The 26,634-nt window shown below is 43.5% G+C and overlaps 2 protein-coding genes and 1 long non-coding RNA gene across 5 annotated transcripts; all 3 read right to left on the reverse strand.

The window, feature by feature from the left end:
* Positions 1-414: 414 nt before the first annotated feature.
* man1b1a (mannosidase, alpha, class 1B, member 1a) lies at positions 415-11,938 on the reverse strand. Of its 3 annotated transcripts, none has more exons than XM_053410985.1 (14): positions 11,668-11,938; positions 10,193-10,330; positions 8,289-8,397; positions 7,045-7,250; positions 6,605-6,759; positions 6,297-6,412; positions 5,580-5,771; positions 5,338-5,486; positions 4,160-4,348; positions 3,584-3,774; positions 3,133-3,253; positions 2,507-2,701; positions 1,675-1,806; positions 415-1,115 (listed from the first exon to the last, which is right to left on the reverse strand). In XM_053410985.1, the coding sequence occupies exons 2-14, from the start codon at positions 10,292-10,294 to the stop codon at positions 906-908; spliced, it is 2,067 nt and encodes a 688-aa protein (XP_053266960.1). In that variant the 5' UTR covers positions 10,295-10,330; positions 11,668-11,938; the 3' UTR covers positions 415-905. The 3 variants fall into 3 exon arrangements, with proteins under 3 accessions (XP_053266960.1, XP_053266958.1, XP_053266961.1); XM_053410983.1 differs by having other exon boundaries at positions 10,193-10,342; XM_053410986.1 differs by lacking the exons at positions 10,193-10,330; positions 11,668-11,938 and adding an exon at positions 8,499-9,380.
* A 2,380-nt stretch (positions 11,939-14,318) lies between these two features.
* On the reverse strand, positions 14,319-22,044 carry si:ch211-196i2.1 (collagen alpha-2(V) chain). The gene is made up of 25 exons (XM_053410669.1): positions 21,940-22,044; positions 21,685-21,792; positions 21,536-21,589; positions 21,317-21,370; positions 21,116-21,169; positions 20,971-21,024; positions 20,502-20,609; positions 20,323-20,376; positions 20,181-20,234; positions 19,957-20,010; positions 19,792-19,845; positions 19,415-19,468; positions 19,269-19,322; positions 18,992-19,045; positions 18,431-18,484; positions 17,786-17,839; positions 17,637-17,690; positions 16,975-16,992; positions 16,697-16,750; positions 16,492-16,554; positions 16,207-16,372; positions 15,843-15,952; positions 15,201-15,281; positions 14,642-14,824; positions 14,319-14,468 (listed from the first exon to the last, which is right to left on the reverse strand). Exons 1-25 carry the CDS (start codon positions 22,042-22,044, stop codon positions 14,319-14,321), a joined length of 1,902 nt encoding a protein of 633 aa, XP_053266644.1.
* An 840-nt stretch (positions 22,045-22,884) lies between these two features.
* On the reverse strand, positions 22,885-26,419 carry LOC128424663 (uncharacterized). Its single transcript, XR_008333045.1, has 8 exons — positions 26,373-26,419; positions 24,533-24,577; positions 24,378-24,422; positions 23,728-23,835; positions 23,540-23,593; positions 23,399-23,452; positions 23,183-23,236; positions 22,885-22,993 (listed from the first exon to the last, which is right to left on the reverse strand). It is a non-coding gene; the product is annotated as an uncharacterized LOC128424663 (long non-coding RNA).
* Positions 26,420-26,634: the final 215 nt, after the last annotated feature.

A 26,634-nucleotide genomic window follows, 5' to 3' on the forward strand; every position in this document is an offset into this window, starting at 1 on the left:
ACAGACTTTGTGTAAAGATGGACGACAGGACAGCTCTGCTAAAGCATCTTGGTCGCCCCCCAGAGGCTGTCTGCAGTACAGGCCATAAACCCTGTCCCCTCCATGTTAACAGACGGGACACTGACCAAACTAAGTCATTCTAGGTAGATCTTATCACAATGAAGTTTGAGTAAGTTTCTGATAAGTTGGGTGAGAATGTCCTGATTGACTCTGGCTTCATTCCTAGATAGTGGGAGGAATTAAAGACCCGTCGTCCATCTTTATATAGAGTCTATGATTGAGGAATCTTCTGCCTTTGCTCTTCAGCAAGGCACTAGCTGCACTGGAACTGAGCCCCTCTCCAGAACACACCAGGACGGACCGGTGCAGAGGAGACGATGTCCTGAGAGGAAATAACAAAGTGCTGACTAGTCGTGACTGAACTTCATTTTAATACACGAGCACGTGTTCACTTCATCAGAGCATCGAGCTTCATCTCGCTGAGTGGACTCCACCACTGGTGACTTCACAGCCACGACTTCTGACTCTACAGGACTAACGAGGATCTACTCCTCTAAAACGAACAGGGGGGGGGGGAATCATAATTGTTGTAACCACACACACACACCAGAGCTTGCAGTGTTTCCCAGTTATTAAAGCAATCACACTTTCTTCTTACTCGTCAGCTCCAGATAGTCACAAAAGATTGTTTTACATCAGAGACCAGCTCCAACAGAAACCTTTTCCTTATATCAAAAATAAAGAAAAAAGGAATAAACTAATGAACTCCTGGATGGTGAGAGACGGTGGACACCACAGAGCTGCTGTGCTCCGGCCCGGACGGGGATCTGACCCAGCAGCTGGTGGACTCATACAGGATCCGGTGCACCCGGTCGTTCATGACAGACGTCTCCTGCACGGTAGCGTCACTTGGGCGTGGAGGGCCATATGGGCAGAGGGTGCGCCTCCGTGTTGAAGATGAACTTATCCAGGCTGAGCAGCTCCGGGTCGTCGGAGAAGAGCAGGTACAGGTACTTCAGCGTCTCGCCCAGGAAGAAGCTCTCCATCTTGTCCCGGGGCCCGGGGTTCAGGGGGTCACGCACGTTGTTAATGGACGTGTAGCCGCCGTCGGGGACCTGAGGAGAGGAGGTGTCGGGTCAGAGCGGTTTAATGAGGCAGAGAAAAACCTCTGATGGTTTGACTTTCCTCCAACAGCCTGAAGTTTGACACATTAAAACTCACTGAAGCCAGGAGCTAATCTCACTTTGTCTTTTTTTATTAAAGGAGACATACGATGATTCTTTCCTCTCGTGTGATGAAGAGGTTTTTATCTGCAGAGTGGAAGAGCCTCCTCTCTCCCATGAGCTGAGACAACTTTTCAGGGTAATAACACAATCTAATTTATAAAGTTACTAATTCTCCTTCAATTACGATTTTATTTTAACGTTTTTCTTTTCTTCTTTGGCAAAAAATCATTGAGTTAATTTCCCTGCAGGAATAAATTCCTTAAAACCCGGTGTTCAATTTCACTTCTAATCATTGTTAAGTGACCTGGATTCTATTCAAAGCCAAAACAAAAAAAAACATAATTCAAATCAAATCTGCCGGAGTGAAGAGAATAACAAGGCCACTTCATCTCTGCAATATTTGAACAGACGGGATGATTAAAATGGGAGATTAAAGTGAAGCTGATACCTTCGTGTACTTATTGAAGCTCTGAAGAATCTCCCATCCCCAGTCTCTGTACTTTGTGTCATTCGTGAATCTGAACATGTAGAAGAGACTTTCCACCGTCTCAGGTCTCAGCAGGTTGTGTCTGTCCGCCGGCTGCAGGACACACAAAACATCACATATATCACATTATCAATACTAATACAATTAAAAAAAAGCTAATCAGATAGAAATCTGTGGTTCTTTGTTTTGGTTGAACCCTTATTCCACCAGGTACACTATGAAAAATCAAAGCAACATGTGAGTTAAATTAAAGATAAAATACAAGAGCACACAGGTTGAAACAGATTCATACAGATTCTGATTCTGTCATAGTACTTTGGGAAAAATACAAATTGTTCAGAGCATTTTAATGAGACTAGTTATTGCTCTATGCAAGAAGAATCAGGGGAAAAAAACAGTTTGAAAAACCTCCCGGGGAAAAGATCTGACTCTGACAAGTTTGACAAACAAACAATAAAAGTTCCTCAGCCTAGAATTGAGGAACAGAAGCACTGATTACTTCTCTAACAAGGATTTAAGTAGAAAAAGAAAAACGTTACTGTACAAAAAGCCTGTTAGTACATGTTACATCCCTCAGCTGTCGAAAAAAAGCCTTAAATGATGAATTTAATCATAATTTATTTTATTTTGACTCTCTTTTATGTTTCATTTTTATTTCTTTCAATTAAATCACAGAGATAGAATAGAAAAACTAGATTATTCAATATTTCAAGTGTTAAATGTACTTTAAATACATATTCATAATTAAAAATAAATAACCATAAAATGGCGCCTCTGTGCCACGAGGTCTTACCTTCACCACGACGTCCCGCCCGTCGCTGGCCTGGAGGCTGAAGTGAGCGATCTCTGGGCTCAGTCCCGTCTCCATCTGCGTGTACATCTGGTGACACGTCTCGATCAGCTGCACCGCCAGATCCATGTGGTCCCCGGGGAGCCCGTTGTGGGCCCCCAGCGCCAGTGTCCCTGGCAGGAAGCAAACCAGGTGATCCTGCAGAGGAGCGACACGGGGGGGGGGGGGGGGGGGCAGAGGTACAATCGTGAAGTCGAGGTCAAAGAAAGGATGACGTGAGGTTCAAGGGCAGCAACTGGGCCAAGTTTCCCAGAAAGAAGCAGTAACAGGAAGAAGAACTTCACTTGGGTGGTGTCTGCAGCTGGGAGGCTCCACTGCGCAGCTTGCTCAGAGTTTGCACAGCGACTGATTCAACAAAAGCCAAAAGGATTAAGCCCTGATTGATTCAACGAGGTGGTCACAGTCTGCGCTGCACGTTCTGGCCATCAGGAGTTAGTGAGCTGTGTGCAGGACTTCCAAAGCACTGTGTGTCTGATCTATGTGCAGGTCGCAGGATAAGTAAAGTGCCTTTGACCCTCTGACAACCCCCCTGAGTTTCCCCCCCACTGACTATCACAGAGCACCAGTACCATCTTGGCGTTGAAGCGGCCGTGGGACAGCTCTCCAACGAAGGTCAACCTGCCGGGACCCGTCTGCTTCACCAGGTGCTTCTTCACTCCCTCCACGGCCTGCAGGTAGTCCTCCAGCAGACTGCACAACACACACACACACACACACACACACACACACACACACAGAACAGATCCTTAGTCAGTGTGCAAGGATTAAAAGTGCTGTTTACATGAAATACATAGAGTTTCTAAAGCATACGTATATTTAAAGTCATCTTCTGAAAGCACGATCATATTTTGTTCTTGGTGTAGCAACATCTTCTAAGCTGACATCCTGATTTGAAACTCAGTGAATTACAGATGCTCCTTTAATGTTTGTGCTCTGAAGTTCAAATCTGTTTGATTCAACTCGACTACTTCTTTCTCACAAGAACTTCAACCCAAGAGATGTAAAAAAAACTGAAATTACTCGTCTTCCGTCTTCCCCCCCTGCAGCCACTGTTTGAGCAGGTACTCGTAGTAGCTGTCGGCCCGGGCTCCCAGCGTGAACACTCCTTTGTGGGAGAACTGGCCGCTGTTGGTGTTGATGAACATGGGCACCAGGCCGTCGTGTTTGCCCGGCAGCTTGTGGACCAGCTTCATCACCTCGTCCACGACCTCCTGGAAACAAGATTCAGGCCAAAACATGAGAAATTCAAGAAAAAACACAACAGTTTCCCTTCGCTTACTGCTCATGTGTGATTAATCATCGGAAAATGATAACGCAATTTCACACTTTGACGAAAATTGGCCTCATCAAAAGCTGCGTCTCAGGGGGCTGGCTCGGGTTATGACAGACATTATTCAACTTCCTGTCAGGCTGCAGCTCGTTTCTGGAATCACTCAAACCCTGAGAACACGACGGAGGGAAAGTAAATCCCAGTTCACGAGCGTTTGTGAGCTGTACTTAATTTCTGATTCCAACTGAACTGAAACACAGCATCCGATCTTTTCACAGTTCAAATCTAATTTCATTCTCACACTGCCATCCTGGTGTGGTCCTGACCTGATACTGAGGCTCCTGGGTGAGGCGGCTCAGCTCTCTGAACTCCAGCTGGATGCTCGTGACCTCGGCCAGCGTGCTGTCGGACGTCCAGCGGGGGGGGTGGGCGGTTCCCTTCCCGATGTTCACGTCTGAGAATGGAATCTTTGAGGGAGTTTTGAAGGCCGGCATCAGCCTGGACCCGAGATCTTTCTGTAAGTGGGAAGAACAGAGAGAACAGAATGATGAGGGGAAATTCATTTACAACAAATCTGAAGACACAAGAGTGAACAGAAACTCTAAACACTAAAAGTAAACTACTGAATTTGTAGACTTGTCACATTTTATTATGAAGAGTTGTTTTCTTCATCGTTTAACAACTCGTTGCTGTTTTATTTCTGGGTTAGGATTTCCAACAGCGCTCATTGATCAGGAGAGTTTATACTGGGAGCTTAATTATCTGCAGAGATCTCCAGCTTTTCCAAAAACAAACAGACCCGATAATTAAAACCAGTTAAAACAATGAATTCTTCCAGAACTCCCACTGCTAAACGACCTTTCTGAATATGTTCTGCACTTGCTCTGAACTGAAAGAAAACATAAGATGACATCCTGAAAGGCTTCCTTTAAGTTTATATGTTAAGCTAAGTGATAATAACGTTATAAAACTAAATGAGGACACGAGACCAAAAGCTGAAAACACACCGAGTGTTATTTCAGACTCAAACTTACATTTTATGTCCCATATGAAAAATGACCAGGGTTTTACTATTTCATCCCAGAACCTTTGCTAAGCTCAGCAATTCCCGACGGGGCAAGACGCCGAAATAAATCATTCATACTTTCATATCAAATAGACGAGACGCTGACTCTGCACATTTTACTGGTCTCCATAAAAGGTCCACTGAGGTTAAATCCAGAACTCTGCTGCTACACCTGTTGTTCAATAAGAATCCTCTTTGTTGTATATAAAACAATCTCACACGCCTCTAAATGTCTTTTCTGATTTGTTGATTATACTTTTAAATTTCCTATTAGTTACTGACTTATAAGGTTTGTTTTCTATTTCAACTTATATTTGACGTTTCTACTCTTTTTCAAAGTTAAAGCACCTTGGGCTGCATGATATATATTAAGAGGCTATACAAAGTGTTATTAATATAATTATTATCTCTAATTAGAATAACCAGTTGGTGCCTTACTGCTTTCTCTAGGAAGAGCTGGTCCCCTGAGAGGTGGTAGGTGCTCAGCAGGCCCCCGAGCACACGGATAGTCGTCTCAAAAAGGTTAACGTCCACATTCTTGTTGAAGGTGAGTTCTTTCTCTACCCAGTTCTTTGCCTCTTCAAACTCTGTGTGGAGTCAGAATAGAAGAGTGAGGGGCAGAAATAGAGGAAAAGAAAAGATTGACAGTTTTGATGAACTGAAGAAGTGACATGAGATACCTTCTTTTAGCCCCAAGATCCACATGGTGTCCAGAGAATCGATGAGGGTCAAACCCAAACCGAACCACTCCCCAAACGACTTGGAGATGGGCTTGAGCTCGTCGTGACCCCAGGCGTGTTCCCTGTAGCCTTTCCACGCGTGTCTGAAGGCGTCGCGGACGGCCTCCAGTCTGTCCACCTTTACAGTCGATACTACAAAGGCCCAGGAAGGAATAAATAAGAAATGAAAGTGATATATTAAAGCCTGTGTTTCCTCTCGGAGTCTCTCTCTCTCTCTCTCTTCAGTGATTACTTTCAGTGGATGGATAGAATATTCTGTGCCATGTGTTAATGCTCCTGCTTTGAGCACATCAGTGTTTTCATCCTGCGAGTTGAAAGTGTTGAAACTGTGAATCAGGGAAAAAATTTTTGCTGGGCTTTAAAAGCAGAGCCGACCAGAGCTGCTTTACAGAATCTGTTTGAGGGGAAATACGAGAACCTCAAAGGTGGAGCCAAGAAGGGTGGAAGGTCTGAACTGGTGCTGACTTGTGATGGCAGAAACTTATGGCTTCTCTTCATCACATTACTGCTCCCGTTGGTTTTGGATTGTAAGTCAAAACAAGACATTTAGAGATGTGACCTTGGGCAGTTTAACATCTCACAGACTCAATAGAAATGTTTAAACCTGCTGTGTGCCCTCAGATCTCTTGGCAGGAGAACCAGCAGTAAGGTACTGACCTTCCAGTGGCACGGTGGCAGCAGGGTCGGCCGGGGCCGCCGCGGCGTCGTCTTTCTCAGCGGCCGAGGGCGGCGGCTCTGTGGCCTGTTCGGCTTCGATCAGCGCTCCTCTCCAGCTGCGTGACGAGAGCAGAGACCCGTATGAATTATTAATTTCTGCCTCTTGGATACATGTGCTACAGAAAGACCAGACAGCTGCCACAAGGCCCGAGAGCAGCCGGGAGAAATCAGGCTCAGATCTTCTGAGTATTTTTCGAATTAAAATGCAAATTCTCTGAGCAGCGAAAGAAGGGAAACAAAGAGATCACCTGACAATTTTCTTTTCTTTGTCCTCGTCCTCTCTTCCTTCTTCTTCTTCTTCTTGAACAACCACTGGCTCTTGATTCTCTCCAGCGACCACGTCTGAAGCGTTGCCATCTTTCTTCGTGCCCGGTGGACCCCTCTTGTTTGAAATTGTCTTTTTCTGTGGATAAACAAACAGCTAGAGCTAGAAACAGGGGAGCCGACATGAACGCTCCGTGGAACAGGGCTGACAGTGAATGAAGATGTTCAGCATTAAGTGAGGTCTATAATAACCACATCAGCAAACAAAATCACATTGGTTTCACGTGAAGGAATATTCCAGACCCATAACCACAGTATAGCCTCATCAGAATGTCATTAGAATTTGTGGAAATTGCTTTTTTATGTTTTTGTTTATTTCTGGTTGATGTCTCTGTGATGAATAAAAAACAAACAGCACTCAAACCTGAATGGGAGGTTTAGCCAAAATAGGGATGATTGGTCCTTTGGGCTCCGCCACAGTATCTGGAACCTCAGCTGGTCCTAAATGTGGCACCGGCATGGGGGCGAGGGCTTTAGCTGCCTCTACACCCAGCACCGGCTTCACGGCTGGAGGAGCTTGGTTCAACTCCCTGTCGGTCAGATCCAGCCACTCGTCCCTGTCTGACACACCTGCAGCCACAGGGAACAAGGAATCAAGCTTTTTAGCCTGGCAGGGGTTCTTCTGTACTATTATAGGGTAAGCCCTGTATAAACACATATATACACACACACACACAGGAATAACTTACTGTTTCAAAAATTGCACAAAACGTATCACAGATAAATGTGATAGGGTCAATATCGGCTGATATAATCGTCTGATTATAATATAAAGATTAGATTTGGGTCAAGATCTAATCTTTATATTATGATCATGAAGCCAAGCTTATAGAAACATAGATGAACCATAGAGATGAGACATGACAGTCAGGGTTCATACACATTTTGCCCAATGGATATCCACGACTTTTCCACGACTTTTCAATAACTTTAAACCAAATTTCCATGACCAAACATTTTGTGAAATCTCGGTGTATACGCGAAAAATCTACAAAAAGTAGTATTTAAACTACCAATGACAATTCCAAGGCATACAGTATACCTTAAATAAAACAAACCCAAGTATGCCTGCTTATATTTTGAGCGTATTTCTTTAAAAGCATATGAATTATTTGAAACTCAGCGTAAATGAATGACATGAAAATATGAATATAACACATTTCCATGAATTTTTCAAAACTTTTGGGAATAAAAATTTTTCCATGACTTGTCCAGGCCCGGAAAAACACATTTTAAAATTGGAAGGCAGACAAACAATATATCATACGTTTCCAAAGAGGTTTTATAGTTTTTTTTAAAGATGAGTTTTATCAACAGTGACAAGAACTCATTCAAGCTTGTTTATTGGGTATTACAAAAACACAACACTGGTGTAGTGTGGCTGCAATGAAGAAACAGAAGCGTGGACGTGGTGTGAAAATCTAATACATCACATGCAGAAGTTTAAAAGAGCAACAAGCAAGTTATCAGTGTCTCAATCAGGTATTTTAGTAACTGCAGTTTTCCACCACCTCAATTAGTCATGAGAAAGTTCCTCATTAGATGAATTAATGACAGATTGTCTCTGTCTGAGTCAGTGTGGTGTTGTGTTGTGTGATCACTGTTTACCTCCCCATTGCTGCGAGATGCTTGGATATGAGAGCAGTCCGACGATGAGCAGCAGAGCCAGCAGGAGCAGGATGAGGCTTCGCTGCAGCCGAGACAACTGCTTCCATTTCTGTCGGCAAATAAACCAACATGAAATCAAAAACACGGGCATTTGATGACAGATTTAAGCACTTCCTCCTTGTAAAGTCTCACAAAACTGTGTAATCCTACCTTCCTCATCTCGATTACCCTGGAAAGACTCAGCATGTCTCTCCACCCGGGGACAGAGCCCAACTACACAATCTAACCCGTTCACCTGAGCAGTGCAGAGGGAGGGACAGAGTCAGGGTGTCCCAGGAGACAGACAGGCAGGCTGCTATAACTCAGTTACCTCCTCTAATTAACACCTCTGCAACACCATGAAACTATTGAGCCATTGCAGGTGTGAGCAGTAGCAGAACCCACAGAAGACTGGATCTCAGGGGACGGTGACTTTGCTCCGGTTCATTCAAACTAACGCACACGAGAGAACGTTCTGTGCAGCTCAAGGGTTCCTCGTCAATAAATAATAATTCACCAGAAGACTTATTATTCAACGTCAAGGTCTGGTGTACTCTCATTTCTCTCTCATCTTAAAAAAACGTTCTGTGCAATATTTGAAGTGAGATTTTTTTTTGTCATTTCCATTCTTTATATGTAGATTAAAAATGGAAAATCGTTTTATTCTCTATCTGCACAGAGGAGGCAGGAAGACTCACTTAAAACCAGTAACACTCACTAAGTAGTGAAGTAATCTTTCACCGTGTGAGGAGCCAACACGGAGCCAACAAGCCACTTAAAGGAACGTGATATGAGGAGAAGCGTGTTCCCATAAACCGTCGACCACGTGTACAGAGAGAGTGCTGATCCAGAAAGACGTGGCAACTATAAAACTGGATTTATAGGACAAATGTCTGTTGATATACAGCCCCTGATAAAAATGTAATATATCTGTCGATGAGATCAAATAAAGTCCGTCGATAGGGGGCTGACAATGCTGCTTTTGGATTTTTACAAGAGACGTTATCTGTTAAAATGATCATTAAAGAAGTCGTTTTCTTTCTCAGAATCAGGAAATCTGCAGATTTCTTTATAAGTAAAAAATGACTCATAACAATGACTCATATCTGATAACCAGTTTAAGATTAAAAAAAGGATTTCAAGCCGTGAAATAAAGCAACAACGCTGAAAACATGACAGCTACTTGTAGACTGAAAGTGGAAACTGATTTGAATTTTGATAAATGCTCTGACTCAGCTTAGAATAAACTGAAAATAATTCACGCTTTAGACTCCATCACCACACAGCATCATATAACACCTGTAATGAACCGTGCACCCACTCGACCCACACACCTGTGGTGACAGGATACATTGATGTATTTGTGGCCCACAGCAATATCAACACTGACAGCCACATATCGATTTTTCTATTTTTGTTCTGTTTCAAATGAGTAAAATCCTATTTCATCGATTCCAATGCACCTCCCTGTCCAACTCTCTCTCTCTCTCTCTGAGTCACAGACCGACACACAGACACACACAGACACACAAACCTATCTGTCAGGCCATTTGGGGCACTGAGGGAAATCCATCATAAAATCCATAACGTTTTTAGCGTCCCCTTCTGTCTCTTTACTGGTTTTCTGTGTGTTCCAGTCAATCGGGGCGTGCATGAGAACACGCCACATGTCCCACGACTTGGCTCAGTGAGGTTTGTGATTGGTTTTGACACAAACACTGTAAATGAAAAGGTGGACAACAGGTCTTCACTTCCTCCCACTATCCAGAAATGAAGCCCAAATCTCTTGCGTGATAACCTGTGATATCATTCCAGTGCCTAAACCAGCGTTGTTCTGGTCTAAACTGGAGTTCAGGACCACTCACCCTCCAGCAGGACTGCCGGCGGTGCTTCCCGTTGTTGTAGTTGTGTCCGTGTGGGTCAGTGAGCGTCAGGGAGATGAAATCCTTTCTAGCCGGCGGATACATCCTCTGATCGGGGCGGACGATCCAAGGTCATAGAAGCTGTGGAAAGGTTTGATGGAAAACAAATCAAATTGATATTACAAACTGATGATTCTATTAATGATCATCGTTTCAATCTCCTTCAGCATCATGAGCAGCTGACAAGAAGGAGCCTCTGAACTTTCTGGAGTTTTGTTTTGGGAAAACCTAAAAGTATTTTTCCAGTAAACTGAAGATACTTTAAATTCCAGCGTGGTATCTGTGGAGCTTTGTCGCTGATTGTTGAATCTGGAAAAAGACTTGATTTACATTATGCAAACTACTTATGCTTTGTACAATCAGTCTTCACCTCCTTCTGTAGCTCGTCTCTGTATTTGCATGTGTTGTGACTCTTTGCAGGCTGTGTTGTCAAATTGATGAAGTTGTTTCCCTAAAATGTGCACGTGTCTTTTTTCTATTTGCGTGTGTTCGTCTTCCTTTGCAGTGTGTTGACGTCTCTTGACCACCTCACGGCTGTTCTTTAAAAACACCACTGAAGCCTCCGACTGGTCCTGAAACGAGCTTCAAAACTGATTCAAAGTTAAAAAACCCTAAAATGAGGATTAATCTGAGAACATGGTAACAACATGCCCCCCCCCCCCACACACACACTTAACACACACAGTAGTTTTAAAGTTATTCCTGTGTAGGAGACATTTAACGAGTTAAGAACTCATTCATGACATGAAATACTAAATGTCAACATTGGATTTTGAGCAGTTAGCTACTGAAGCTAAAGGGGCTAATGTGTAGCCCTGCAGCAGTTTCTCACCACCACCCCCCCACCCTCCCCCTTGACATGTTGTTAGCAAGTGAAGTGTCTCACCCTCTCCCTGTCTCCCTCTCTCACCCTGACGTGTTGTTATCAGGTGAACTATCTCACCCGCTCACTGTCTCACTCTCTCTCCCTCTCCCTGTCTCCCTCTCTCCCTCTCTCACCCTGACTTGTTGTTAGCAGGTGAACTATCTCACTCTCTCACTCTCTAACCCTCTTCACCTCTCCCCCCCTGACATGTTGTTAGCAGGTGAACTGTCTCACCCTCTCACTCTCTAACCCTCTCCCTGTCTCATCCTCTCCCCCCTGACATGTTGTTAGCAGGTGAATTGTCTCACTCTCTCACTGTCTCACTCTCTCTCCCTCTCCCTGTGTAAGTCTGTCACCCTCTCATGTTGTTAGCAGGTGAATTGTCTCACTCTCTCACTGTCTCACTCTCTCTCCCTGTGTAAGTCTGTCACCCTCTCATGTTGTTAGCAGGTGAACTGTCTCACCCTCTCACCGTCTCACTCTCTCTCCCTCTCCCTGTGTAAGTCTGTCACCCTCTCATGTTGTTAGCAGGTGAACTGTCTCACCCTCTCACCTTCCTGCTGGTTTCCTGGTCCACAGGCTGACGCTAGCCTCAGATGAAGCTAGCCCCCAGTTAGCCTAGCATTAGCTTTAGCTTCCTGCCTTGTCTCCGGGTGGACAGAGACGCTTCTCCTCCGTCACGGGCTCCGTCATGAACACGCAGCGGCAGCAGCAGCTTCTCCTCCGGGCGACGCGAGGCGAGGAGTCCGCGGTCATGAGGCGTCACTCGATGTAAACACAGAGTAACGTGCTAATGCTAGGTGAGGGGGGGGGGGACTGATGCGGAAGTGTCAGAGCTGGGAGGGAGGGGCCACTGCGGTCATGTGACGTTTTCATGTGACGGGGTGGGCGTTAACTCCTTCAATGACCCGCCCACATTCAACTCAACTCAAATGTATTTATTATTTATTATTTATTCTGTTATATCATCCTATTTGAATAATATTAAACCAAATATGGTAAATTATATTAATGCTAAATGGTGTATAACTTCAAATATGTTCTTTATGTCTAACATTTTTATATATATATATAGTTATATGTTACATAATATGGTAAAATTAAATATTATGCTTAACTGTATTTCCAACAAGGGCCTAAAGCCTGTAAGACCTGCTGCTGTGAACACAATTTAATATTAATATATGTGAATTATCCATGAACTGACACACACATCTATCACACTGGTAAACTTACAAAATATTGTTCCAGACAAATCGTGTGATATCTGGAAATTTGACGTTGTGCAAGACATTATAGATCAAACACAGATCACACAGCGTGAACATTTTGATTATGTCTTTTTTTTTATTCAGCTGGAACACGTCTGTGAACGAGCTGATGAAGGAATAACACAACACAGATGTCCAGCCTGTCATTTCATATCTTTCATATCTAAAATGACAATTTGTAAAAAAAAACAAGTAAAGTAACAATGATCAGTCTCAGCCAGCCAAGGCAATCATGTGGAATGATGATCATCAAATGTAAATACATAAAACATTTAAACAAACCAGACCAGAATCTGCAAAACCGGTGGATAAAAACCCTTAAACTTTAATGTAATCCATCTGGTTGAAATTAAGATTAAGTACATTTTCCTCTCTGTTTGATCGCCTCAGTTTTGTGAACACCTTGAAAGTTAATTATCCTAAGCTGAGAAATCTTGTTTGGCTGTTTCCCCGGCTTCAGAGCTGCTAATTGAACGAGGCAGGTAAACTCCCTGAGATGTTGCTCATCTGAATCCTCTGTTCCCTGCACCACCTCACTCCCTGCTGACCCTCTGAGGACTCTCTTCCTTTCTCTGGACCCGAGCACTTCTCAGATTAGATGAAGCAGAAGGTTCGGGCCCAACGGCAATTACTCAGTGCTCACTGTGTGGTCACAGGCACTTCTTCTTCCACTGGAGTTATTAAGAATCCACGCAGCTCTGCTACTTTCTGCATTAACTGTCAAACTGATGCATGATCTTTACAGTACAGTGAAAAAAAAATACAGTATTGTTCTGTGAGGAGCCGGAGGGATGTGTAAACTGCTTGAAGGAGACGTATTCTGCTCGTATTCAGATCAGTGTTTGAGTCCACTAGACACTTTCAGGGATAAACATTGTTGCAGCCAAATCCAAAACAATTTAAGTAACTGGAAAATTAAAAAACCACAAACAGCTCCTGGCATCATTTCCACCATGTGTTTATCTTAAATATCGGCAGTTGTCTTCAGCCCGGAGCTGCGAGTATCGCAAAACGGCAAGAACTCTGACATTTAAGATAAAAACACTTTGTAAATTACGCAGTTTCAGATCAAAATTGAATGTCGGGGCTTTCGGACACAGGAGCAGTTTGTCCTCTGGTGTATATTTATATCCTTTAATGTTTTATTCTTTCCATTTGTCTTGTTATAAAACACAAGATCGACCAACATACAACAGCTTCAGTGTCTATGTATATTTATATATATATGTATCATTAAAGTGTTATACCTGAGATGTGAAAATACATGAAATTATATGAAAACTGTAAAACCACTAAAAGCTGTTCGGCATGTATTTTTAATATGTATGTATCAAGTATGTTTGAGATAATATGACTGGCCCCTTTTATCGTTTTTTGTGGAATTAAATGCATTTAGATTTTTCAAATTGAAACCTGTCGAGCACCTGGAGAGAACAGTTCACTTTCAGTAATAAGCAGTGGAACTACAGTGAGTTAATTGACTGGCTCGGTCACTGGTGGCCAATGGGAGGCCATTAGCTGTGTCCCCATCCAGAACACATTGTTTAGAGGTGAGTCGGGACGTTTATATACATGACGGGCCGGAGATAACAGGAGCCCGGAATACAGAACCAAAAGCAAAACATATAGAAAGGTTTAAAGAGAAAAACATACATATTTAAATTAGTCAATGCAAGATAAATGTCTCTGTAAACAAAATTGACTTCTCCGTTAAAAAAAAAAGGTTGGGGGGGGTCCCCGTGCCCTCTCAAATTCATTAATATGGAGTCACTCAACTCGAGAGATCAGAGCCCCAAAATACACGAGGAAAAGGTCTGAACATCGGGGGATCCGTTCCAGTTGTCCTCCTGGAGTCCACGTTCAGAACAGAGGTTTGAGTCCCGGACCTGTGGGTCCTCTGGGGGGGGGGGGGCGGCACGCTGGTCCAGCACCTCTAGCTGAAGCACACGGGTCCGACCGTGAAGCCGAACGGGGACGTGAGGTTTCCTCCCGCCATTAGGGCCAAGTCTCTGAGAGGAAGCAGCTGGAGGTCCTCGAACTCGAACACAGACTCACGAGGGCCGGAAACTGTCTCCTCTCCCGGCTGATGCACAGGGAATACAATGTGTTTGACATTTAATTGATACGGATCAATTAGGGCTGCATCTCATGTTTATTTATAATGAATTACTTTGCTGCCCTCGCTTTCTGACATTTAAGAATATAGGACTACACGGTGAATATCCCGTGTGAGTGTAGAGCTGCTGTCTTACGTACCACACAGTCTTTAAGTTCTCCGAGGTAACTCTGCCTCCTGGTGTCCGTGAGGAACTTGATGTCTCTGTCCGTCTGGCCCAGTCTATGTCCTGGATGACAGGAGTAGGTGAGCTTCTGGACGGCCGTGCTGCTGTGTAGCCTCAGAAAGCGCAGCTGGACCACGTTGGCACCGGGGTAGTAGAACTGAAGAGAAGAAGAACGAGGCAATTAATCATCAGTGGGGGCAAGGCCTTAATTACAGATTCATAATTACAACAATAATAGCGTTAAGTGGATGGAAAACCTGTTTCCTGAAAAGTTCAATTAAGAAAAACTATGTATTGTTTATACGTTGGCCAGAAAAACTACGTAAGGATTTCTACTGCCCCTAAACATCCAAAATATTATAAGATCATTAGAAATAATGACTTATGGAGAAGTATTAAGTTTGTACTTCTTCTCTCTCCTTTTCTGAAATGTAGATGAACTCATTAAGTGTTTTATTTTTAAAGAGTGGTTTGAGACTTTACAGTAAATGTTTAACTTGTCAGTTTCCTGATCCAGAGAGAAATGCACCCACCTGAAAACCCTGCTCCAGCCGGCTGAGCCACTCAAAAGAGCCCTCGTCAGAAAACTCCTCCATCCAGGCTCTCACAGGAAGCTGCAGGCGGACGAGAGCAAACACACATTCTCACAATCTGAATGCGACTCCTGCTTTCATGTGAGAGAGTTGTGAAGGTCGGCGGATTAGCATGCAGCCGGAGAACGAGCCCGAGGTAAATTGGAAACCTTAGTGTCAGGAATCCGCTTCACGCTCTACACGTGACCAATTCATATTATTCTTTTGATGAGTGTGTGTGTTGTCGGTGTGTTGTGTTTTAATGACTGAGGGGGATAAGGTGAGAGCTGAATGTGTGTTGTGTTTTCATACAACTTCTGCATCCTTATAATTTAAATAATATATGCTTATTTCTTTAATTCAAGTTCTTTATATTTGGTTGTATTTGTTAGTTTTTTAAATACACTGTGAAATATTATCTGTTAATTATATTGGAAGGTTTTCCCTCAGCTTCAAGTGATCGCTGCAGATCTCAGTTAACAAACTGTGACAGTGGGAGCTGATGGACATCTCATCAGAGATTCAGGTCGTCTACATGAAGCTAACGAGTCCTTCATCGATCCAGAAGACAAGTCTCCCTCCTCCCGGCCGATGTCTTCCTACCTGAGAGTCTCTGGGATGGAGGCAGGTCTGTTTAACTGGGGAGGAGAAGCTGCAGTGAGCCAGCAGAGCATCGGCCGGGCTGCCCTGGTTCGGGTCGATGTAATACATTCCTGCAGAGAAAGGTTGGTGGGATATGAATGAGTTATTACCCATTTAAAACCCTTGTATGTGTTTTGCTTGTGAACAATGACAGAATTCAGACGTGAAAGGAGCGGAAGTTTGTTGAATTCAATATTTAACAGGGTTGTTTCGAGGTTTTATATTGATGTTAATCTTCAAACTGAGCAATATATGGTATTTAATGGAGATGACAGCATTCAGAACGTCCACTGGAGTATCTCAGTGTGTATCTCATGTGACTGACCGCTGCTGAGCTCGGGGTGACAGAGCCACAGCTCCAGACACGTGGTGGCAGGATGCTCTTTGCTGCCGTCGGGAGGATCCACCAGCAGCCGCAGGTCCTGCTGCAGGGAGTCCAGCAGAGTCTGGATCAGGGGAAGGTTCGGCTTATCGGACACGTACATCAGGTCCTGGTCACGGACACAGAAAAACATTAAGTGCGAGTCACATAAAGGTTATGCTTTCGTGATTGTAAACCCAAATTAGACTAATCACATGGATTTGAAGACTAGAGATGGAGATAACTTGCCTGGAGTTGAGTCAAAGTCAAGTTCAGAGACTGACCCGGAGGACCAGGAACACCGGGTGGACCCTGGGACACAAGGTGGACGCACAAATTAAGTTATTAACAAGTTATAGGAAAACTTTTAAGCTAAACTCCATCTTCCAGACGTTGTCACTGTAGATATCTTGGAATCATGTGAACATTGAGGATGGACAGTGTTGAATCTTACCGGGAGGCCCTTCCTGCCGCCCTGACCAGTCGGACCCTGGTATCCTTTCAAACCCTGCAGACAAACACAACACACGCCTCAGCACAATCCTGCTCGACAACACGGCACTTAAAAAAAATACAAACAAAGTACGCTGCTACAGAAAATGACGATTCCCTGCAAAATCCAATTACATCCTAACACAGACTGCAGAGTGTGACAGCTTTGTGATTAAATGTGTTATCAACACGCAGCAGAGCGATGGAAGAGGTCAAGCGCTCCACTCGATGATTTCCTACCTTTAATCCAAACAGACCCTGAAAGAGACGAGAGAAACAGGAGGAGGAAACGGCGTTAGTGTGACTTTCCACTGTGAAGTGCATTTATCAACAAAGAGCTTCCCGGGGATTTGTATCTGCTGCATTACAAACGGATCAGAGACGGATTCACACGTCTGTGGATGTTATCATCATGTGTTGAAGAGTCAACACGCTGGCGGCCGATTGGCCGACAGATACCAGGAATGATAAAAACAATAACGCTTCCATCACATGTTCCACTGAGCTAAAAAAGAATCCATCTGAGTGATGGATGAGCTGCTTGGATTCAAAACGCTGACAAACAGAGATACGGCAAAAAGGATATAAAAGGATTAACTTTGTTTGTTCAAGGGGAAATTCATATTTATAAAGTTCTTTCCGTAAAAGAATAATCTGAATTGAAAGACAAAATATAAACTGGAGGGTATTTATTATGGAGTATTAGGGCAATTTAGAAGATAATGATGAATGAAGAAAACAGGAAAAATACATAATTTCGCCAAAAGATTCTCCTAAAATTATAATTTGATTCTAGGAAATAGCTTGAGGCTCTAATATTCCAACAGTATATGTGTGGAATAAACAAAATATACCTCATAGGTTTTAAAAAATATATTCAATAAAGTGAATTCAAAACTTACAGGCAGCCCTGGCATCCCTGGCCTCCCCCTCAGCCCTGAACGACCGATACTCCCCTTAAAGACACGGAGGTGGAGATCATATGTAAAAACATATTCAGACACTTAAATATGTGTAAAACATAACAGACTTAAATCCTTATCTTAAGTACCTGCTCTCCCTTAAGGCCTCCAGGACCTGGCATCCCGACAGCACCACGAATTCCCTGTAAAAACATGCACAGCAACAATGACACACTGAGTTTCATGGAACATATTTTCATATCCTCGTCCTGAAGCTGAATCACCAGATTGATATCTCCGCTGCACAAACTCATCATAAACTGATAACTCTTAGAAGAATCCCACCTCCTCACGGTGGAGGTGTGTGTTTACGTTCGCAGCTGCATGTTTTGCTTTGTTTTGTGGGAAAGTTTCATTTATAAAAACTTGTATATAAGACGTCAGATGGCAGCGTTTATATCCAGGATTCATTTCTGTACAGCAGGAGGAGGTGGTCCACAGTCTGTGGTGAACACACTTCCTTTGCCCTTATGCAGGGAAACATTCCCTGTAACCAAACCAGTAAATCTGCCCTCGAGCCAACAACTTAAATTGCATTGTATTCCCAACACACACCAGCGATTAATCAAGATAATAACCACAACAGATCCGAACCCTGCACCAGCTGCAGTGACCTTTTTTCTTTCGGCTGTTTAACTAGCGAGAGTGGATTTGGACTCACCGTGTTCTCAGGTCGTAAAACTAGAGCCCTCACTTTATCTCTTTATAACACATTAAAGCCCGACAGCTCTTACCTTGGTGCCGTCACCTCCAGCTGGTCCCGGCTCTCCCATGTCTCCCTTCTCACCCTGAGGACACAAACACTCCAGTTTAACCTCCACTGTAAAAAAAAAATTAATGATGATGTGATGAAACTGAACTGAACCCAGAGGGTAAAAGGTTTTTAGGCAAGAAGCAGACGATCACAGCAAAAGATTACAAAGAAATATTTTGCTTAGTGTTAGGGGAAAACATGTACACGTATGAATATCAATGTATTTACTGTATTATTTGAATAATCTGTGTTTTCTTGGTTCTCATTAATTATACTTGGAAATCCCTGATGCTTGTTGTATAATGTATAATACTCAGTGTTTATTGGAAAGGTTGGATTTATCATACATTTATATTAAATACATACAATTTCTATCAGCTCTGTTTATCTTAGCAGAGAAAAGAACCATTATGTGTATGTTTGAAGCCAGTTATCTTATTTCAGCAAAATTAAGACTTATTTCTAACTAATTTAAGTTGATTTGATCTTGTGGGATGTGATTGTGTTTGGTGCTGGATGGAAACTGAATCTTCTTCTTTACCTCTCGTCCCTTTTCACCGTGAACCCCCAGCTCTCCTCGTAACCCAGGGATTCCCTAATGAGAGAAATAGAAGACAAGTATAAAGTGGACATAGGTTCACTGATAAAAATGCTCTTTGATAGCGAAACTCATTATTTCGCTGTCTCCTGTCTCCAAACAACTGAAGACGACCGACCTGCTGAACAGAAACTCTCCGAGGACGAGCGTGTGTGGTTTTGTTCGGCGACGACATAAAAACAGATGAATGGACGTTAAGTGAATGAATAAGTTGACTCACTATGAGCCCCGGCCACCCGGGGGTCCCTGCCGGTCCTCGATCTCCCTTTCCGCCCTGAGTGACAAAACACAATCTGCAGTTGGCTCATGCATCATGATTAAACTACGTGTTCACAAAGCCTGAGCTCTCGTTTCCACATGTCCCACCTTTGGTCCTCGGTCTCCGCGGGTCCCCCTGGCTCCAGCCTTCCCCCGTCTCCCCTGAGAACGAGTTTGTCATGTTTTTCAATGAGCAAGAGGACAAACACACACACACACACACACACACACACACACTGAAGAAACGACTAAATCTTTTATGCATGAGTCTGTTTGTGCAGTGGCAGCCACGATAGCTTTATCATCCCCTGCACATACGCCACTATATCTATATGAAAATTCCTGTTTTCATTACGAACAAAGATTCTTCTCCACAAACTTATAGAATTTGATTCAAAACAGAGACGATGAGCAAACATGGAACTTTTTGGATTCATCGAATTATTATTTCAAACTATTTCAAAATTGCAAAACTAAGTTCTCACCCTCCTGCCAACATGACCCGTCCTCCCTGCTGATCCACTCCGGCCGTCGTCTCCCTGTAGATGTGAGAAAACAACATCAAAATGCAGAAGCTGTTTTTTAGTGGCTGCACATCTGGGACTTTGTGTTGTGAGACACAACCGATGCATGGATCTGTGTATTAATACCTTCTCCCCATCCAAGCCTCGGGTCCCCTCGGGTCCTGGTCTTCCTGTCCCTCCCTGCAAAGCAACAATATCAATGTTTTCTCCTTTTACAAGACATCTGATTGTTTTTAATCTTTAGTTTAATCTCAAAAATTGACAATCAAAAATCCGGGTTAACGACGGGGCAGCTGATGAAGGAATAACTGTGATTTCATCCTGTGCTGTGTTTCTGTGCTCATACTCACAGGAGCCCCTGTGGGACCTGGGGGACCCTGAGGCCCCATCTCTCCAGGAGGCCCCTGAGAAGAAACAGAGAAATAAAGTCAGAGTTGTTGAGAGATGAAAACAGATCGTCAGCAGAGGTGATAGAACGTGTTAGGTTTTCACCTCCAACCCCGGGAGAGCAGGAGGACCTTGGATTCCAGGCAGACCCTCTTCACCCTGATCAGGGGATCGATATCATTCAGTGAGTTTCATGGGTATTTGCACTCAGTCAAACACAAACGTACATCTGTTCAGTCACATGTCGGCATGAATCAAGGTCGTATTCATTCACAGCATCTAACCTGTTCTCCGGTTGGACCTGGAGCTCCTGGATCTCCCTTCTCTCCCTGTGGTCCTGGCTCTCCTTTCCCTCCCTGGTCTCCCTGAGGACCGAGTTGTCCCCCCGGACCCTGACATGGAAACATCACACAAATACATCTTGAAATACAATCACATTATTGAGTTATTGTGTCTTTTTTCACCACTGGCTGGTTTGTTTGTTTGTTTGTTTCTCAGCCGGATTAAGCAAAAACCTACTGAACGGATTTTCAGCTTGATTGAATTCAAGGAGACTGTTGGGGCTTTGTCAAGATTGTTTAGCTTTCATTTGAATTAAATCATAATCATCTACTTAATTAAGGAGGTTTACTGTGATATAACAGAAAGGAAATCCAGCTAAACGTTGCACAACAATTTGCACAACAAGTAGCACAGTCAAACACAGTGTGACCAGATAACGTGAATCCCTTCCTGATTCTCAGAGACACTCACAGAAGGTCCCAGCCTCCCTGCGTCTCCTCGTTCACCACGAGCTCCTCTCACTCCCTGAGAACAAGACAAGCAGAATAAGTGATGGATTCTAAACACACACTTTCATACAGCGTTGTAGAAAATATTATATTTAATCAGCGGTTACCTGAGGGCCTCCCGACCCAGGAGCTCCAGGAATTCCTAAGAGCCCAGACTCCCCCTGGAGAAATGATAAGAAAATATTAATGTTTCAACATTTCTTCTGATTAGATTCAAGCGGAGCTCAGTGGGTGATGATGTTTGTAGACTGTGGTGAGAAAACTTGTAGTGTATAGTACTGTATTTTTGTATAAATATTTGTTTTCACCTTCTGCCCCTGAGCTCCATCTGGTCCCGTAGGTCCACGAGGGCCAATGCCTCCCTGAAACGAGAACAAACACACAAAAGACACAACTTAACACACTCAAATTGTGTGGAAACATTTAAAAACAACATATCCGTCAGATGGATCAATACACAACAATTACAGCTGATAACTGAAGGTTAATTTAAAGGTCGTTCTGAGCATCAATATGTTCAGACTCACCCGTAAACCAGCCAGACCTGTGGGTCCCACTTTCCCCGAAAGCCCCGGCTCACCCTGGACAAGAGAGAGGAAGTGACATCAGACACAGTCTCCTCTGGAATAAATCAATCTGACTGAGAGTAGATTTTGTGAGGAGTCCAAACTCTCACCATCAGTCCGATGTGGCCCTTCTCTCCCTTCGGGCCCCTCTCTCCGTTGTCCCCCAGGGTTCCCCAGGGGCCCTCCCGACCAGACAAACCCAGAGGCCCCACCTCGCCCTGTTGACAGTAAACTACAGTCTGATCACAAACTGCAAACAGCACCAGGAGGTGAACGGAACAAGCTTTGACTCGTCGGTTCACTTTTATAAACAAACTGAATCGGAGACAAAGTGGAGTTTACCTTGTCCCCTTTAGGACCCGGACCTCCAGCTTCACCAGGGAGGCCGACGTCGCCCTGCAGAGGAGGAGCAGCGAGGAGATAAGGAGCCGCTCGACTTCACTGTACTTCAAACACTCCTCTTTAATCATCCCCACGGAGGACATTAGGTTTTCATTGCTGTTTGTCACTGTATATTGTTTCCTGTTGGTGTTTGGGTTAATCAAGTCTTTTTTTCAATTTGGTTTTTAATCTGTTTTCATCCCCTGAAGCTTGTTTGTTGGAGGACTCCCAAACACATTATATATAAGACCTTTTCCATTTAACAAGAGACTAAAAAAATGTGTTTCAAATACAAATATGTTATAATATCCATTGGATTTCATAAATGTTTGAGGGCAAAACAAAGATTATGAGAAAATATTTTGAAAAACAGCAGCGTAGTGTTTTATTTTCAGATGCTTTAAGTTAAATCGACACTTTAGGCAGCGGCAAATTCCATCGAGCTGATTGAAGGCCTGTTGAGGAGCTCACATAAATTATAAATACACCAGGTCCCTGCTGGTTAGATATATAATCAACGTCTGACTCACTGGAAGTTAAGCACCGCCACCAACGCATCATCAGGAAAAAAGTAATTTCACACTTTATGTAACCGTGGTGGTGATTTATGGCTTTTCAAACCAGGCTAAGGGTCTAAATCATAAACTACTTCTAGACGTTATAGGCAGATGAAAGTTTAATTCCACCAATTAATTTAAAAAACAACACAAAACAAAGACATCTGTTCACCACAACAACTCTTTGACTCATTGTCGTAAAGTCAACAAGGTGGAGGTGATGTCATGACGTCCTTTACATTCTTCACTGGATTGAAAAATCACTTCCTGTCGTCTATGAGACATCGACTCAACACGTGTGTCGACATCTGTGAACCGTTAATAAAGTGAAGATCGCGTTTGAATAAAGAGCTAATTTATTTAATGCACCCACCTCTTTACCCACGGGTCCAGCAGGTCCCTGGAGGCCTTTGGGGCCCTCGAGTCCTCTCTCTCCTGGAGGACTCGGAGGACCAGGTGTCCCAGAAGGCCCAGAGTCGCCCTGCGGGAACACGTCATCATGAGACCACAGGAAATCAACGGTTATTGACTGCAGGCTTCTCAGTGAACATTAAACAAGAACTTCATCCACACTATTAAAGTTCTAAAACACATCACTGTTGCTCCTCTGGACTTTACGAGCTCCTGAGAAGTTCCTTGATGTAGCCGGAGTCCTGCTACAATCACTGACCTGATCTCCTTTCCGTCCTGGAGGTCCCTCGATTCCTCTCTGTCCAAGGAGACCCTGACAAAAGACAAAATAGCAATAAGCCGGCAACAAAAAGTTGTTTGTAGTTCTATTACACAAGTAAATGTAGATGGATATCCTGGTAAAGTTTGACAATACATAAACAATATTGTTTTTTGCATATAATACAGAAAAACCTGAACTACCACCTCTACCAACCTGTTCTCCATCTTGTCCCGTGGGTCCAGGATCACCAGGTAAACCAGGTAAACCCTGGAGATGAAAGCATCGATAACTGATCATAAATAAAGGTTAATAAAACATATTACATCACAGTTTATTTGGTGTTGTGCAGTTTACCTTGTTTCCTCTTTGCCCTGCTGCTCCTAACAACCCATCAGGCCCCTTTGGCCCCTGAAGAGACGCAAACAAACACAACAACAAATTTAAATGTGTGGCTTTATAATAATTTACAATCAGGATGTTTATCTCTCCAGACTACAAGTGGTAACAGTTAATACAGCCGTCGATGGTTAGTACCCACTCACTGGGATTCCTGCTGTGCCATGTGGCCCCTGAGGACCTAGGGGCCCCTGGCTTCCCCTGGGTCCAGGTTTTCCATTTGCCCCATCAACACCTGGAACACCTGGAGGCCCCTGGAGATCAGAGAACAGTTGTTAGAACCGAGTAAAGCAAAGTGCGCTGCCCCTCAACGAAAGAACAGGACAAAACACAACAAGCACATCTATTATTATTATTATTATAATTGTCATTATTAAATGTTCAAATAAATTGGCTCATTATTAAAGTGTTGCAGGACAAATTGGAACATGGAGGCCGCCACAGTCACTGATAATCACTGTTTCCGCCTATTGGTTTTTATTGCACTATTAGCAGGTGGGTGATGATCTTTATGCTCTATTGTTTACGTGGCTATTTGTAAATGTAAAAATTAACTAACCCTTGTTATAAAACTGTTTTATGTATATTTATTTAATGTTTAAAACACACTCATCCATTCCAATTAGAAGATTTTATTTGTGTTAGTCTAACGGTTAATGCTTCATTAACCAGCGTTGGTTATCGGCGAGAAAGTTCAGGTCAAAATTCACAGCCTCACTCATTATATAGAATAACGCAGCTTCAGGAAAATACAGAACAAAATAACTGATCTACAATGTTCTCAACTGAAACTCACTTCTGGGCCTTGAAATCCTCTGAGTCCTTCATCTCCAGGTCGACCCTGTGACAAACAACATGAGATGATGAAAAACCTGCGAGCGTCACAGTTTAAATCTTAAACATGTAGAGGAAGTTAACTGTTTAGTTTTCTGATGTAAGGTATAAACTCACCTGAGACCCCTGGACTCCCTTCTCTCCAGGAGGTCCTGACCGACCCTGAAGAAAAGAAAAGACAAGAAGAGTCAGAACCTGCAAACCAACCTGTGGTTCTAATAGAGGGCTGCTGGAGGAGATAGAGGAGTTTCGGGTATTGGTTAAAAACTTGTCTCTATTTTCCAAAAACGATTTAATTTGCATCAGGAAACAACACAATAATCATAAAGTGTGGAAACCTTGACCTTTGACCTCCACATTCGAATCAGTTCATCCTTGGGTGAGACTGGATGTTTGTACTGAATTTAAAGAAGTTTCCTGAAGCTGTTTTTGCGATATTGTGTTCACAAGACATACGGAGATGTATATAATATATGATATGGGAGGACCTCACAACCCACAGAGTCACTTTGTGTGTCTGTGTTACACAATCAGGACTGTAGGGTTAATATCTCAGGTTTCACTCTGTCGACCACATCTTTTACATTTTATTTTATTCCCTCTTAGAATAAATGATGGACGTGATGAAAAAAGTGTTGAAGCAAGATGTGGAACCTCCCTCGGACTCTGTGTTTCCCGTCTGGTGACCGGACTCAGCCAGTGAACACTGGAGCAGTGTATTAAGCCGATGAGTCCACCTCCTTGCTCCTGGACGGCCGACTCTGTGACAGGTTGATGGATTTCTGTACAGCAAAGGGCGACTGTGTCCAATGACATCACAAGGAGGAGAAGTGAGCCTCAGGAAACAGTCCCACTGCCGTTACTGAAACTCTCTCTTTCCCTGAAAGAGGGATTTTCTTATTTCCAAATCTAACCAACCGAGCGACAGGGCAGCTGATTTATCGGCTGCAGAAAGTTTGACGAGTTTGAAGACGAGAGTTTAACCTTCCAGGCTCTCAACTTTGAAGCAGAGCAGATTCCTCTAATTACGAGACAAGGTATTCGTTGATGCATATAGTATTTGGATATGGACGAACACGGGGCAGTACCACAAGAAATCATAGGGGGCAGTGTAGTTTTAACAGTGTACAGTTTAACCTATGTCTTTTGAGGAGACACTTAACAAGTTGTTAAGCTGAACCAAATTTTACATCAAAACCTCCTTTAACGTCGCCATGTTTGTTGTTGTTGTCAGAAACACACGGCTCTGTGACGCCCTCTAGTGGACGTACATTACTGGAAATGGACGTATGTTCTCGTTCATAAGCGCAGAATAAATTAGCCTCAATCCTTATTTGGTTGAAAGGTTCTTTTTAGACATCCAGGTGACTTCACCTCATGGTGTTTTGTCTTGATTGTTTCCTTTGCGTTTTGTACAGTATGCTTTCTTGTGTTAGTTTTTCATCCACGTATAAACTCTGGTGTTGTTTGGATCATAACTTTCAGAAAAGTAATACGACCCTGAGAGATACTAAACGACTGTGATCCCGGCAGTCCATCCCAGTAAGTAAGAACACTGTCAGACTCCACCACCATTCATCCTCTCTTAGTTTTCTGCTCCACTGCTGAAGAAGTGGGACGCTGCAGGTGCAGAGAGATGCTTCAGCGCCGAGCATTTGTTCTGCCGCGCTCTCACGCTCGACAAGAAACTCGCTTATTTGTAGTCCATCCGGCGAACGAGCCATCTCACCCCGCTGACTCGATCTGCCACCAGTGCCCCCCCGACAAAATCAATCACTGTGACCTGTTCACCTCCATAAAGCGGAGGTCCCTGCACAACCAGCTGCACACTTCAAACGGTTTATTCGCCAAACTCTCTCCTTGGTGTGACCCCATCAACGCTAGTGCCTTAATCAAATCCTCAGATCAGGACATAGGCGATAATAAAAAATAAACTAAAAATAAACCAGACACTTACTGAAGGTCCTGGTTTCCCGACAGGTCCTGGTAGACCTCGTAAACCCGCCTCACCCTGGTGGAGAAGAAGAGAAGTGAGATTTTATTTAATTGTGCTTAAAGACAGGGTTGGTAATCTTGGAGAAGCTACGGCAACTTCAGCCTCTCGTCAAAGTGACACCCTGAAAACACATGAACGTGCACCGGCAACAAATCAAATAATAATAATTGGTCGTGTTTATTACAATGTTATTAGAATTTGTTTTCATAGTTGACATACAACG

The sequence above is a fragment of the Pleuronectes platessa genome, chromosome 19 (genome assembly GCF_947347685.1).
Source record: "Pleuronectes platessa chromosome 19, fPlePla1.1, whole genome shotgun sequence".
Taxonomy (NCBI): Eukaryota; Metazoa; Chordata; class Actinopteri; order Pleuronectiformes; family Pleuronectidae; genus Pleuronectes; species Pleuronectes platessa.